The sequence below is a fragment of the Coregonus clupeaformis genome, chromosome 6 (genome assembly GCF_020615455.1).
Source record: "Coregonus clupeaformis isolate EN_2021a chromosome 6, ASM2061545v1, whole genome shotgun sequence".
Classification (NCBI taxonomy): domain Eukaryota; kingdom Metazoa; phylum Chordata; class Actinopteri; order Salmoniformes; family Salmonidae; genus Coregonus; species Coregonus clupeaformis.
Window position 1 is genome coordinate 22776655 of NC_059197.1, and position 15626 is coordinate 22792280.

Below are 15626 nucleotides of genomic sequence, written 5' to 3' on the forward strand. Positions count from 1 at the left end.
GCAAAAGGAAGGTCCCTGAATGATGAAAAACTCCCGCGCTAGTGACGTATGTCGAAGGCACGTGATGTAGAAATAATTAGCTTTAGTTTGATTTCTCTGTTTAGGTCCCCTTAATGTCTATGGTTTATGCAAGCAATTGACCTTAGGGTATATTTCGGTGGTTAATGAAATTACGAGGGAAAATGTGCCTTTTCCTGAAAAAGCACAGAAGAAAACTAACCAAGAACTACACAATCGCACTACATTTCCCTACAGCAGCAGCGTGATATCACCAGTGACGAACATGGCGGCCGTGGGAACGTTCTCTAGAGTTGCTAGACTGAGTTCATGCATCTGCAGAAGTCGCCGTTTAATATCTATCAGCACACAGAGACGAGGAATAGCTTAATGCATTGACCGTAAACTCCATCTTTTGGAGTTCAAAATCGTTAGAGTAATGCGAACTTGCACTACTAGCCATCTGACGCGTTAGCTAGTTGGGATGAGCAGAATAGCTCGCTAAACTAGCTAACTTTAGCTGACTAGTCGGTAACAGACTGCATATAGTGTTTTGTTTTTCATTACTAAGTGTCCATTTTCCAGCAATACATTACTACCTAAGTACTAGTTAGTCATACTCTGCTGGTAACGTGAGAGTTTTAGACAGAAACAACTAACGTTATACTAGCTATGTAACAACCTCTGGTGGTCAAGTGATACTCCATATCGTCAGTGTTGCCAACTCCTCAGTAAGGAAAGTAGCTATTGGCTGTCCTAAGAGTAGCTAGAAGTCGCTAAATGACGTCATCGCCTAATTTGCATAATTGGCCATGTGCATGTAATTGTGATGGATGCTGTAGGAGAGTGGAATAACGCCGTGGAAGAGACAAAAAGTGAGTAGAAAACCCCCTAAATATGTTTAGAACTACAAATGAACTTTCTTCTGTCGATTCTTGTTTTTTTTAATGTTTTACATTTACATCCGGGCGGGTGGAAGACCGGAATCAGGAATGACGTCGGGCGATTGGGGACTATGTGGCGGACCAAATTTTTTCAGATGGAAGACGCAGGCCAAGATCCAGAGGATAGAATAGATGCCGGAGGGAGCAATGAAGAGGTAATTGTGGACTGTGAGGCTGAGGATAGAATAGACGCAGGAAGGGAAAGGAGGGGGAAAATTGAGTCCTTTGAGAAGGCAAGAAATAGATATTGGTCAGGAGAAATGCAGTGTTATCATAAGGAGACGTATACTTGGATGAATGAGGAGGAATGGAGGGAAAAAGAGAGGCAGAGGAGGTCTAAGAGAGAGGGGGAGGAAGACTGTGAGGTTGAGTCGGTAAAAAATGGCGGGGAGAAGGTTTGTTGAAGAGTGGTAGGAAATGTAAGCAAAGTGAGCTGAAGACAGGAGTAGAAATGGAAGAGGGTGAAGTATCGGAGGTGGTAGGTGTGGTGAAGTGCTCAGAGCCAGAGGCTTGCACAGAGGGTCAGGATAAAGAGGAGTCTGTGACAGTAGGAATGAAGTTTGTGGAAAAAGTGGATTCTTGCCTTTTGGCTGATCCATTTGTGGTTTCAAGATGGGTGAAAAAAGCGTTGGCTATAGTGGAATCGGTGAGGGTAACCAGAAGTGGTCTAGTGATAATTGTTTGTGTTTTGTTGGGCAGAGGGAGAAGGCGCTCAGAGTTAAACAAATGGGGGAAAGAATTGTGAATTGTTTCGCTCTTAGGAAAAGGGTGCCATTGAGAGGAGTGATTACTGGGGTAGCAGTGAATGTAAAAGTGGATCAACTGAAGGAGAAAATTCCCAGTGTGTGTGATGCTCGTCGTTTGGTGTGACGTAAACAGGGTGGCGAGAGTGGGGAAACAGAAGAGTCATTGTCTGTTCTTTTGAGTTTTGAAAATGTATTTAGGATATATAAGTTATCTTGTGCGAGCTTATGTGCCGAGTACATTACGATGTTACAGGTGTCAAACTTATGGGCATGTGGCAGCAGTATGTAGGAGGGAGATTCCAAGGTGTGAGGAGTGTGAAGCAGTGGGGAAAGTGGTGGTATGTGCTAATTGTAGGGGTGGCCATGGGGCTGGGGATCAGACATGTCCAGTGCGAGAGAAGCAGGTTGAGGTTTCCAGGGTAAGAGTAGAGAAGAAGTTGTCATATGTGGAGGCAGTGAAGAAAGTAGAGGAAGAGGGGTCAAGGGTAAGGGAGTGGTGAGAGTAGGAGATATATACCAGTACAGTGGGATAGGCAAGCAAGTGATATATGTTTCAGTAAGATTGGGTTTTTAGCATTTATAGCAATGGTTATTAATTGTACTGCAGGGATGGAACGCAAATCGAAGAAAATTGAGGTTGTGGTGGCAGCTGCAGAGAGATATTTGGGTGTGCGAGACTTGACAGCAGAAGAGTTACAGGGAGTGTTAAGTGGTGATGTCCCATCATTTCAGGTTGAGGGCATGAGGTAGGAGTGAGTATATTTAAATAGTGGAGAAGGGTGGGGTTAATTATTAGTTGTCGTGTTGAAGGTGTGAGTGGTGTTAGATGGTAGGATATTTCTTTGCTTTGTTTTATTAAATTTTTCAAGGAAAGATAAGGGAGTTGTACTCCAGGCTAGTAGGTGGCGGTAATGCAACAAATTGGATGCCAACCGCTGTTAAACCTCATTGAAGTCCCCTGTAGCTCAGTTTGTAGAGCATGGCGCTTGCAACGCCAGGGTTGTGGGTTCGTTTCCCACGGGGGGCCAGTATGAAAATGTATGCACTCACTAACTGTAAGTTGCTCTGGATAAGAGCGTCTGCTAAATGACTAAAATGTAAGAAGAAGAAGAAGCCAGGGCGGGATCAGCCAACGGTAGCTTCCCGCATGCGCAATTCATTTGCAGTCTGGACGCGGAGGGGTGAACATCGTGCTCTGACTGCAGCTGGGAGGGACTGCTCCGCGAGGACTGGGCCGCCTGTGAGTGCTTTGGGACGGGTGGGGCCCACGGCAGCACCCGCTGCTCGTTGAGAAGAGTAAGAACGATACGCGCTTTCATGTCAGAGTCTCCAAAAGTCTCCAATAACACCAGAAAAAGTCGCTAGTCGCTTTTTTGAAAATGTGTCGCTAGAGGGGTATGAATACTTGCTAAATATAGCGACAAAGTCGCTAAGTTGGCAACACCCTGCCTTGGGGTGGGCTTCTGTCCTGATCTATGTTGACTTGACATATGTGATGTAAGGGCAAGTGTGATGTGTGTCACATGTTCAATGGTTGTTTCAACAATTTCTCTTCATGTGAAAAAGTGTTTAAAATGATTCTGGTCATTTTGCCTTACTCTACAGTACTACCATTATCTTACACCACTAGGCTTTATGCAGTATGTGCCCTGCATGACTCTATTCTTAACTCCCTCCTTGCAGCTGCTCATGGCCTCAGTGATGAACAGAAGCAGTTTCAGAAAATGGCCTTTGACTTCGCAGCCAATGAAATGTCTCCACACATGGCCAAGTGAGATGAAAAGGTATTACTGTGCAGTGCAGCTTGTTTAGCTATATTTTTGAGGTACTTTAACATCTGACTCCCTTTCAACCCATACATATCAATGGAATAAATGGAACGGTATCAAACATATGGAAACTACATGTTTGACTCCTTTCCATTTATACCATTAAAAATAGCCTGTCTTCCTATAGCTCCTACCACCAGCCTCCTCTGAAATCACTAAACCCCTTTTTGTGTGAGGGCATTTGTTTGAACGTAAAAAGCAACTTTCATTGTTCAGGAAATCTTCCCGGTGGAGACCATGCGTAAGGCTGCCCAGCTGGGGTTTGGGGGGGGATCTGGCCTGTCTCGCCTGGACACCTCGGTCATCTTTGAGGCCTTATCGACAGGCTGCGTCAGCACCACGGCCTACATCAGCATTCACAAGTAAGGCCTGGCAAGTGCCAGCAATCACCACAACATTCAACCTCTCAAAAGTGTCTGCTCAAGAGATACCCCTGCTTTCAATTAATATCTAGTCAATTGTCTATGTGTGATGTTTGGTGTAAGTATGGGGTGTTCTTTAATAGATGCTCATTTCTGTGCAGCATATGTAACTGGATGATTGACACCTTTTGGCAACACTGAGCAGAGGGAGAAGTACTGTAAAGCAGGAGCCTACAAACTTACATGGTCTGTAGTTCATTTCCACGTCTAAGTGAAGCCATGCCCACCAGGGGGCATAGTTGAGTCATAGTTGTGTTGATGCCCAGAGGGGTGCAGTGATTCTCCAACGGAGGCTTCTATTCTCTCTCTCCAGGTAGGATGGAACTCTCAACCAACCAGAGCAGTGATCTTAGAGGCCTGCCACGTCCCAGTGACCAGTCGGCTGGGTCAGAGCTTTAACATCGCTATAAGAGGCCTGAACGGAGGCAGGATCAATATTGGTGAGATGGCACCAGATGTACCTTTTGTTTCAATGGTTTGTTATTTGATGGCCATCTATATATTTTTCTCAAGTCGGTTTTGCTTAACCCATTTACTTCACTCGTTTTGAAAACACAACCAAGGCTCAGGTGTCTGATACATTAAATTACTGTGGTTTATCTGCCTGCAGCCTCTTGTTCTCTTGGGGCGGCCTATGCATGTGTACAGCTGGCGAGAGATCACCTGTTAGTACGCAAGCAGTTTGGAGAGACCTTCTCCAACAACCAGGTAAACATCCCATCAGGTCTACAACATACCTTTAGTAATCCAATAGGACATTTGATACTGTGTTTCTTGACGGTTTCCCTCTGGGTTCCTTCTGTAGTTCCTGCAGTTTGAGATGGCAACCAAGCTAGTGGCGTTGCGTCTGTTGGTGCTGCAGGAGGGCAGGTCTGATGCTGTTTCCCTCTGCTCCATGGCCAACTCTTTGTCACTGACGAGTGCTTCAAAGTGAGTCAATTAGTTTTCTCTCTTAAAATGGCTCTTAAGGATAGATCCTCCCCAAAATAATGAATACTGTTATTTTAGTATTTACTGTAAAACTTCCATTAGCTAGTTATTAGCCTGGGCGTGTATTTGTTTCAACTGCAGCAGACTTGCGTTTTGACATGCAGGGATCAGTCATTCATCGCAAGGTAGCGATGCAGTGAAATTCCACTGTAGCAGACCTGCAAAATGCAGACAGCGCATGCATGACGACACTTTTTTTTGGGACCCAGAGCTTATTATAGGCCAGTGTTTATTTGCTAAAATGTGAAACGATGCCCGACCATTAAGAGACCAGTGCTTGTTGGAGACTCAACGTTTTACAGTAAGTGGTCTTCTCTTGCACACTGGTAATGATGTAGACGTCTAGCTATCAGATGTAGCTGGACAGCTCTCTCACACACATCGGTATCTCTGCCCTCTCTCAGCAGATCTGTAACCAGGCACTCCAGATGCATGGTGGATACTGTTCAGCAGTTTGTCCGGGACATCAGAGTACACCAGATACTGGAGGGTATGTACACACACACCTCTCTTACCACGACAAAGCTGTCCTTGTGAAATTGTGCTTTATAACATAGATGGTTATCAGTATTTTAATGGCAATGCACATCTTTATAAACTTGTGATCACTAGTCACTGTTGTTGCATTGACAAATTACTGATGTTTTACCCTTTTATATTCTCTCTTTCAGGAACAAATGAAGTGATGCGGATGATAATTGCTAGAAGTTTACTGTCAGTCTGGATAAATGTAATGCCATGGGCTGTCCAAAAATTAACTTTCTTCTGTCTTAAAGGGATGGTGTGGTGGCAGCCATCGTGTGGTGTTTGACTGTGACTGGATCCCTCAAGTGTCTTGAACTCCCCTCTTTTTAAAGGGGGAAATACTATAGCAGTTTTATGCTTTGTTTCAAGCGAGTTTTGTTTTTGAGATTACTATAGGCTAAAGCCGTCATTAGGTCCTCCTTTCCTGTTTGCGTGGAATTAAATGTAGGGGTTTTAAATAACAGCTGCTCATTGAGAGATATGGAAGTGGAACCATATTAGAAATGTAATATTTCTCCATGCTGTATTTTGTGGTTAATAAGTGTTAGTATTGGGGTGAAGGTTTTTGGTTGTCTTGCACTTAACATTCTGTCAGATGATTAGTTTGATGACATCACGGCCTCTCCTGCACAAAGTGGCCTTTCATGTGTATTCAGTTATGATGGCAACATTTGAAACATGAACAAGTTTGGTTCTCAGGATACAATTTCTGTTTAATCATAAAACTAATATTTTTTTATAGAATGTAGGAAACACTAAATTAAATGTATCTAGGCGGGTTGGATGACCGAGGTTTCATGTACGTGTGTGTACTATAATATTTGGTGCTCAATGTTTGGTACTGCATTATGATCAGAACCATGTTTATTGAAAAGTTTTAAAAGGTCCAATGCAGCTGTTGACTTCTGGATAACAATTATTTACCTTGCTGTGATTGTTTTCAATTAAAATGGTACAATTCTTTCTTTTGTAGCAATGAGCAATTTCTCAAGCAAGAATTTCAAACCGCTCTTAAACTAAACTGCCATTATAATTTTCACAATTTCACAGTATTATTCCAACCTCAAAACACAGGAAAATCACATTTTTGACTGCACAGTGCCTTTAAGAACCTTTGTTAAGGGAAGAATATTTAAAACCCAGATATCTCAGCCATTGAACATGAACATTATAGCCTACCATTATCGATGAATTATACATTCCAGCTACCTAATTGAGGTTAGTAATATATTCTCAGTGTACATAAATGTGATAAAATTGCATGAATATTCTGTAAGTTGTTCTTATTAGATACACACATGTACAAGTATGGGTCGACGCTTTGTCTTTAAACATCATTGCCAGTATTGAAATTCTATCAAATACCTGGGTAGAGCATGTATGGGCAGTTTTACTGGAGTGAAACACAACTCAACATGAACAGTTGGCCTGAGAAAAACATTGTCCAGGAGGACTAAGGGAGTGTGCTTTACTGTATATCAGGTGTGTGTGTGTGAAGTTAAATGTTTAACACATCTCTATGAGCAGTAATATGCTTAGTGTCAGCATGATGGTGTTGTGAGTTGATGAGCATACGTTCTCTCCAGACAACACCTCGCTTATCAATGTCAATATTTCATATATACATTATATGTAAAATGTTTATGTCATACAACTGTCAAATATACCGATTCAACAACCTCTTCACAAACAACTTCTTCCATAAAAAATGTTTGTGGCCTTAGAGAATAGGCCTTGTTTTAACCTTAAAGAATCTGAGCATGGCATATAAAAGCAAAAACATATTTAGCAAAAAAGATTTAAACAGCAAAAAGAATAAAAACAAATCAAGTAAGTCTGAACTTGTGCAGACTTGAATACCGTAGATTCAACAAGTGCCTTCTTTAGCATGAGCTCTTTATTCTACTTATTTTGAACGATTGCAATAAAAAAAGAGTTTAATTCCTAGCAAATCCTCTCCTCTATGCAGTCTTCCTTTGAGGAAGTCTTTATCCATTTGCTTCAGTTTTTTGTGCTCAATAGTAAAACAGGATACCCTCCAGTGGGCTATACCAGTGATCCAGCCTGGCTCTGAGCGGGCACAGCACCCATACGGGCCAGGGTGGCGGATCTGATGGGCGAGGTGAGAGGGCGTGGTACCTGGGGCTGGGCCCCCTCAGTCTTGTCGGGGTCTGTGACCATGTGGCCAGGTGGGGAATGGGGTGGGGCACCGTTGGAACTGGAGGATCTGCTGTGTCCATAGTGAGGCATGCTACTGATGCTGGTGGGTCGGCTGTGGTTGGAACTGTGAGGTCTGCTGTGCCTGTGTGGAGCTCTGCCACCAATGTGGTTCGAACTCGGTGGTCTGCTGTGCCCATGTGGAGAGGAGGCACCGATTTTGTTAAAACTTGGGGGTCGACTGTGCTTATGTGGAGAGGTGACACCAACATGGTTAGAACTGGGGGGTTGACTGAACCCATGTGGAGAGGTGACACCAACATGGTTAGAACTGGGGGGTTGACTGAACCCATGTGGAGAGGTGACACCAACATGGTTAGAACTGGGGGGTTCACTGAACCCATGTGGAGAGGTGACACCAACACGGTTAGAACTGGGGGGTTCACTGAACCCATAGGGAGGGGTGTCAACAATGATCCTAGTGCTGAGGGGCCGGGTGTGGCCAGGGGGTGGAGCCCCACTGATGTGGTTAGAACTGGGGGGTTGACTGTGCCCGTGTGGAGAGGTGGCATCAATGTTGTTAGCAACACAGTGGGGTCTGGTGTGCCCGGGTGGAGGTGTGCCACTGATGTACCCTGGGAGGCCCTGCAGAGGGTTGGGCTCTCCAGGCCGAAGGCGGTAGGCGTTGAGCACAGAGCCTGTGTCACAGACCGGGGCAGTGGGGTAGGGGTAGTGGAAGTTGTTGGGCTGCTGGGGGTCTCGCAGATGGGGGCTCATGTCTATGGAGCACAGCGTCCCATTTTTGGAGAGGATGTCTGAGCCTGTGCCACTCTTTGCCCAGGAAACACGCTTGGGTGCCTGGGCATCCTCCCTGTGATGGATAGACAGACAGAGACAGACAGCCAGCTAATGAGAAACCACCAACTAAGATCATATCACATGTTACACACATCCTCCAACCACCAACCTGCAGAAACCGAATTAGAACACCTGCATCATCCATGGTAGAGTACTATTAGTTATACATCCCGTGACGTTTAACAACTGCACCCTTTTTTCAGATAACGAACACAGACAAAATCTCACTTGATATCATTGGCCATCTCCTCTTCGTGGTCTCTCCTCCTCAGTATGAAGATGAGGAAGAGTATGATGGCTACCAGTCCCACGATGGACCCCAGAGTAGCAGCAACAATGGTTCCAGCATTAGAGGCTGTGGAAGAGGACACACAGAGAGGATTCAAACAGGAAACAAGAGCAGTCTGTATATACTAGTATGAAATTGTGTGTGTTCCTTTGCTATACGTACAGGTGAAGACCTCCAGGTTGATAGAGCAAGTGTCAGAGCCGGCAGTGTTGCTAGCTCGGCACACATATTTCCCTGACATGCTCTTAGTGAGGTTACTCAGCCTGAGGGTGCCTTGCCTCTCATCTGAAAGAGAAAGACAGTGTTACACACTCTTGCCTCTACAGTACATGAACATGTTTATGATGTACAGTGCACAGAATGTTATATACCTTTCATACGAAATCTCCTTCTACAGTAATGTAGACAGTTACACTAGGTAACACAAGGGTAGCTACAGTATGTACACAAACATAATTAGACTACACACTCTACTAAGTACAATACTCTCTTGGTTCCGAAGCTATAAGTATTGAGGGGTACCTGGTCCCAGGGAGTCACATCCCACTGGGCACATCGTCAATTCAATGTCTATTCCACGTTGGTTCAACATGACGTGGAAACAATGTTGATTCAACCAGTATGTGCCCAGTGGGATGGGCTGTTGGTTTTCTTTATACCAGTACAGATCCTCTTTGATGATATCACTCCTTTCTGTCCCGGGCATAAATAATGAGGTTATATGGAGAGACATCACTAGCAAATGGTTAAACACCGGACAAGGAATCTCCACAATGATGAATCAGAACCTGTGGCTTTTCACAGCTGGACTTCCTCAGTTTACATAATCCTAGTTGTTGTGATCCACTTGTCATAGCTGGCGTGGGGATGCTCTATTCTAAGTATGTAACACCGGGGATACTAGAGAATAATAAACACGAGGGGCAGCTCTTACCAAGCAAATCCTCTCAAAATCCGATTGGAAACGTCACATGAGAGAATATTTTCATCAGATGTGTTTACAAATCAAATCAAATGTTATTTGTCACATGCGTCATAAACAACAGGTGTAGACTAACAGTGAAATGCTTACTTACTTGCCCTTTCCAACAATGCAGAGAGAAAAATAGATAAATCATAGAAAGATAACGAGGAATAAATACACAATGAGTAACGATAACTTATTACACAGGGTACCAGTACCGAGTCAATGTGCAGGGGTATGCGGTAATTGAGGTATATACGTACATATAGGTAGGGGTAAAGTGACTAGGCAACAGGATATATAATAAGCAGTAGCAGCAGAATATGTGATGAGTCAAAAGAGTTAGTGCAAAGTGGGGTCAATGCTATTTGGTTAACTATTTAGCAGTCTTATGGCTTGGGGGTGGTAGCTGTTCAGGGTCCTGTTGGTTCCAGACTTGGTGCATCGGTACCGCTTGCCGTGCAGTAGCAGAGAGAACAGTCCGACTTGGGTGGCTGGAGCCTCCACCCATATATACCAATATAAAGGATCAAGGGGGAAAACAAATATATATATCCTGATGAATTTCATAAATGGAGAATCAAAGCAACCCAGTGACTCAACCAGCTCAGCTCAAGTAGAGAAGCTAAAGTTCACAATATGATGTCAGTACCTTTACTAATAACCAGACTAGAAAGTCCTATAAATAAACTATGGTGTACGATGTCCTCTGTCCTAAATTTTCATTGCGACAAACAGCTGTTTTTCCCTGTCCCAAAGTCTAGGAGTGAACTACTGGCTGGGATTCTTGTTTGATAACCTTAGCATGCACCATCTGCTGTTCTCTCTGGGAGGGTGGGGGCAAATCATTAAGCAAGCAAAGCACACAGACTCCACATCGCAACGGTGCTACTGCTAACTCATACTTTCCATTCCAGAGTAAACAATGCCTCTTGGGGAGATATAATTTGCGGTAATGAGGATTCAATACAACTATACTAAGTACTTGGCCTGACAGTGATTTGGTGTGCCAGATGGATGTGCCTGTAGGTGTGTTCAATAAGCACCTGCCATTAGTAACTCAGACGAGAGGAACCAGACATAATTGCTTTAGATTAACGACAGATCAGCTCATTCTTAAACATGGCAGATTCTCAAAATTGCACTGCAATCAAGATCCAAAGACAGACATGTAGGTGATCTGACATCACCAATCTCTATATAGCAAGAAAGTATTGTACTGATCAAAATACACTGAAATCAAACCATGAAATAACTACAGTAATACTGACTACAGTACTAATTAACTACAGTAGCAAGTGACTATCACCAACATTTCTACAGGAAAGATCCAAGAATGCAAGAACACACAAACAAACTGACAGTATTTGTGACAATTGTTAATTGTGCACCTTCTCATGTTTCATACATATTCAGAATGTTAAGAAACAATCTTAGTCTATGTACAACACAAAAACGAAACACTTATTATGGATTAAATCAAAACTCAATGACCTCAGCAAATGCAGCAAATTGCACCTTGCAATCTTAGTTTTGATTTAATCATTGAATGTCTGTCATTTGATGCAAAGGACCAATGAAAGCCATTGTGAGAAAGTCAAGGCTTTGTCTTTATCTCTGGCCTTGATATGTAGCCTACCTTTACCTTCACCACTTGACTATTGTTGCCTTTACAGTAATTTACCATTTATTTTTGCATATTGATTACTGTGGATTTTCATACTTTTATATTGTGTTATTTGAGCATATTATGAAGAGGTTAACCTACAGCATAGTGGTTGCTATGTTATGAAGTAGTTTCATCTTCTGGCCAGGCCAAATGGCTAAGGGCCAAGGGCTCGTATCAGTTGATCATTACCAAAGGAAAAAAAGACATGTCATCTCAGATCGACTGAGTTTATAAAGGCAATGCAGATGTATACAAGGCAAAGTCATTGGTGAGGATTAACAAAGACATGCTTTTGGATGAATAACATACAATTCTTCTAAAGGTTCAACTTTACAGCTGTGTCTGTCCAGTGGGGGGTCAGGGGGGATGGGGTGACACCAGTGAGATTATAGAGAGCAATAGCAATGGCGTCTTTTTGTAGGCACAAACTCCACCATGGCTCATTGGCCAAAGCCTATGGGGGATGAATGTTTTTTTTTTTTTTTTTTTTTTGGGATAAACAGCAAAACTAAGGTCTGTGGTAAACACAGCTAACACCACGTTTGTGAACGTTGAAGCATTTACAGTGGGGAAAAAAAGTATTTAGTCAGCCACCAATTGTGAAAGTTCTCCCACTTAAAAAGATGAGAGAGGCCTGTAATTTTCATCATAGGTACACGTCAACTATGACAGACAAATTGAGAAGAAAAAAATCCAGAAAATCACATTGTAGGATTTTTAATGAATTTATTTGCAAATTATGGTGGAAAATAAGTATTTGGTCACCTACAAACAAGCAAGATTTCTGGCTCTCACAGACCTGTAACTTCTTCTTTAAGAGGCTCCTCTGCCCTTCACTCGTTCCTTGTATTAATGGCACCTGTTTGAACTTGTTATCAGTATAAAAGACACCTGTCCACAACCTCAAACAGTCACACTCAAAACTCCACTATGGCCAAGACCAAAGAGCTGTCAAAGGACACCAGAAACAAAAAATTGTAGACCTGCACCAGGCTGGGAATACTGAATCTGCAATAGGTAAGCAGCTTGGTTTGAAGAAATCAACTGTGGGAGCAATTATTAGGAAATGGAAGACATACAAGACCACTGATAATCTCCCTCGATCTGGGGCTCCACGCAAGATCTCACCCCGTGGGGTCAAAATGATCACAAGAACGGTGAGCAAAAATCCCAGAACCACACGGGGGGACCTAGTGAATGACCTGCAGAGAGCTGGGACCAAAGTAACAAAGCCTACCATCAGTAACACACTACGCCGCCAGGGACTCAAATCCTGCAGTGCCAGACGTGTCCCCCTGCTTAAGCCAGTACATGTCCAGGCCCGTCTGAAGTTTGCTAGAGTGCATTTGAATGATCCAGAAGAGGATTGGGAGAATGTCATATGGTCAGATGAAACCAAAATAGAACTTTTTGGTAAAAACTAAACTTGTCGTGTTTGGAGGACAAAGAATGCTGAGTTGCATCCAAAGAACACCATACCTACTGTGAAGCATGGAGGTGGAAACATCATGCTTTGGGGCTGTTTTTCTGCAAAGGGACCAGGACGACTGATCCGTGTAAAAGAAAGAATGAATGAATGGGGCCATGTATCGTGAGATTTTGAGTGAAAACCTCCTTCCATCAGCAAGGGCATTGAAGATGAAACGTGGCTGGGTCTTTCAGCATGACAATGATCCCAAACACACTGCCCGGGCAACGAAGGAGTGGCTTCGTAAGAAGCATTTCAAGGTCCTGGAGTGGCCTAGCCAGTCTCCAGATCTCAACCCCATAGAAAATCTTTGGAGGGGAGTTGAAAGTCCGTGTTGCCCAGCGACAGCCCCAAAACATCACTGCTCTAGAGGAGATCTGCATGGAGGAATGGGCCAAAATACCAGCAACAGTGTGTGAAAACCTTGTGAAGACTTACAGAAAACGTTTGACCTGTGTCATTGCCAACAAAGGGAATATAACAAAGTATTGAGAAACTTTTGTTATTGACCAAATACTTATTTTCCACCATAATTTGCAAATAAATTCATTAAAAATCCTACAATGTGATTTTCTGGATTTCTTTTCCTCATTTTGTCTGTCATAGTTGACGTGTACCTATGATGAAAATTACAGGCCTCTCTCATCTTTTTAAGTGGGAGAACTTGCACAATTGGTGTCTGACTAAATACTTTTTTCCCCACTGTATGTAATCAAAACAAGCACTTATTGCACATAAAGGCTTCATAATTCATAAAGGTCATGTTAACTGACTGATATTATCGCATAGAACAAAACATATAAGATCTCCTATGCCTGTGTTAACCTCAGACCTTATATTTATAATTTATCCCAAAACCTAATTCTTTCCCCATTAATTTCCCCCATAGGAATGGCTGAACGAATCAGAGGTAACTCATTTCCCATTTTTAGGACTACAAACTGGCGAGCTGTAATATTATATAGGCTGTGGGGCTCTACAGGCTTCTGTGTGCTAGGGGGTGTATGTGTGAAACCCTTACCCATGAACCCTAGAACAAGCAAGGGCGAGGGGCAGGCTCTCCATTCTGTGGTCATGCAGGAGAGAAAAGTGGCAGAGAGAGTGACCGAGAGAAGAAAGGCTGGTGCAGAGAGAGTGATTAAGTAGGGAAGCAAGACATCAACCCCTAGCCCCTACAAGGGAGTTGATAGCTGCAAAAGTCTGCAAGAAAAGAGTGATGAGACAGAGGCAGGAGAGAAGTAGAGACCGGGAACAACAGAAACACAGCTTCTTAGAATTAAGCGAGAGACATGATTGATTGAGGGAAGCTCGCTATTTTGACAAACCAAAATAGCTCATGGGGTGTGTCAGAAATATTGTTGCTATTTTCCCGGCGGGACGAAATACTTGGAGTTGTCGTAAAAGGGCTGGCTTTTGATGAATGAATAAGTTGTAGGTGTGGCGAGGGCTTGACCACTCAATAGCTAATTTGTGGTGGCTTCAAGTCATGCACAGTCTTTGACGTTGTGTGTTGTCATGAACTCTAATTCAGTGGGAGGGCATGAATGTTCGTCTTAGTCCATTGTGATTTGTGGAGTACAGTTTTTTTTTAAAAAACCAACAGTGACCTTATAGGCCCTAATAGCAATCGTAAAAATGTATCTAGTTTTTTTTCTAAATATGATGGAAATGTATGCAGTCTACATTGTAAGTAGGTAATTGGCTTCAATATGGAATCTTTATCTTACACAGCACTTTCGTAAGCAGAAAATACCTTATATAGGCTACATTAGGCTAAATTGCATTGCATCATGTGCGAGCCATGCATGGACATGCCAAATGTTCAATAAGCAAGATTACATTTGCAGTTAGGTTGATATAGCATTACGAACGATATTATTTACATAAGCTTGGTTTTTAATAAAATGAAATTAAAATAAGCAGACTATTTTTTATATAAACAACTTCAATGTTTCTAGGTAGGATCAACTCACATGGTGTTGTAAATCACATATCTTGTTCCATGGGCATACGGGCAATTTAGGCTAGGCAATGTGCCACCACTGACAAAGTTACTACCATAAACAACTGAAACTTGCCAAATCTGTTAGTAGCAGAAAATAATTAGCCGACTGCTGCAGCTGGACCAAAACAATCAAAATTAACACTTGAGTTTGATAATACCAAGCCCTTACGCTCAGTCGAAAGTAGTGGCCTTTAAAATGCCAGTAGAGCACAGGGGTGGAGGCTCAATGTCACAGAGAGCATATGCCAGGTCAAAAAGAAAAATACAGAGGATCAGAGTGTTTTCAACTCCTAGAGATTATGCAGGTTTGTCGATGTGTGTTTGGTGGTGCATTCAAACCCACATATTGCGTCAATCAGGCAGTGAAACAGATCAAGTGTATTATTAGTTGGGTAATCTATAGAAGAAGCGAGGGGATCAGAGATCAGAGGAGCTATTCCAATACTTGGTCAATCAGTGTAAGCCTCATTATTGCTCAGAAACAGCTGGTGCTTTCACAATAATTGTTTCCACTGTATTTCCACAACTCCTCACAAAATAATACAATATAAAAGGCATATGTGCAGTATAGTAAGAGAAATAAACCTCTACAAGTCTGACATGAGCATGCAGTGTGTACGTCGTGTTTCCCAGTCTTTAAAGTGGATTAAGTGATGCATGTTATGGCATTTCAAAGAAAAAACTCAGTCTCCGGAAAGAAAAAAAGAGAGAAATTAGGATCTGCAATCCCACCGCCAGGCGCCAACACACCACACATTTGTCC

General features: G+C 42.9%; 1 protein-coding gene and 1 pseudogene across 2 annotated transcripts in view; one reads left to right on the forward strand and one right to left on the reverse strand.

Moving 5' to 3' along the window:
- The first annotated feature begins 250 nt into the window (after window positions 1-250).
- On the forward strand, window positions 251-6418 carry LOC121567994 (annotated as a pseudogene).
- A 405-nt stretch (window positions 6419-6823) lies between these two features.
- Window positions 6824-15626, reverse strand: part of LOC121567993 (endothelial cell-selective adhesion molecule) — an 83012-nt gene continuing 74209 nt past the window's right edge. Inside the window, exons 5-8 of one of the 2 annotated variants that reach the window (XM_041878449.2) lie at window positions 13880-13924; window positions 8920-9042; window positions 8697-8823; window positions 6824-8481 (exon numbers count right to left, since the gene is read on the reverse strand). In XM_041878449.2, coding sequence (XP_041734383.1) covers window positions 7500-8481; window positions 8697-8823; window positions 8920-9042; window positions 13880-13924 — 1277 coding nt within the window. In that variant the 3' untranslated portion in view covers window positions 6824-7499. The remainder of the gene's footprint in view (window positions 8482-8696; window positions 8824-8919; window positions 9043-13879; window positions 13925-15626) is intronic. The other variant, XM_041878450.2, reaches the window with a different exon arrangement.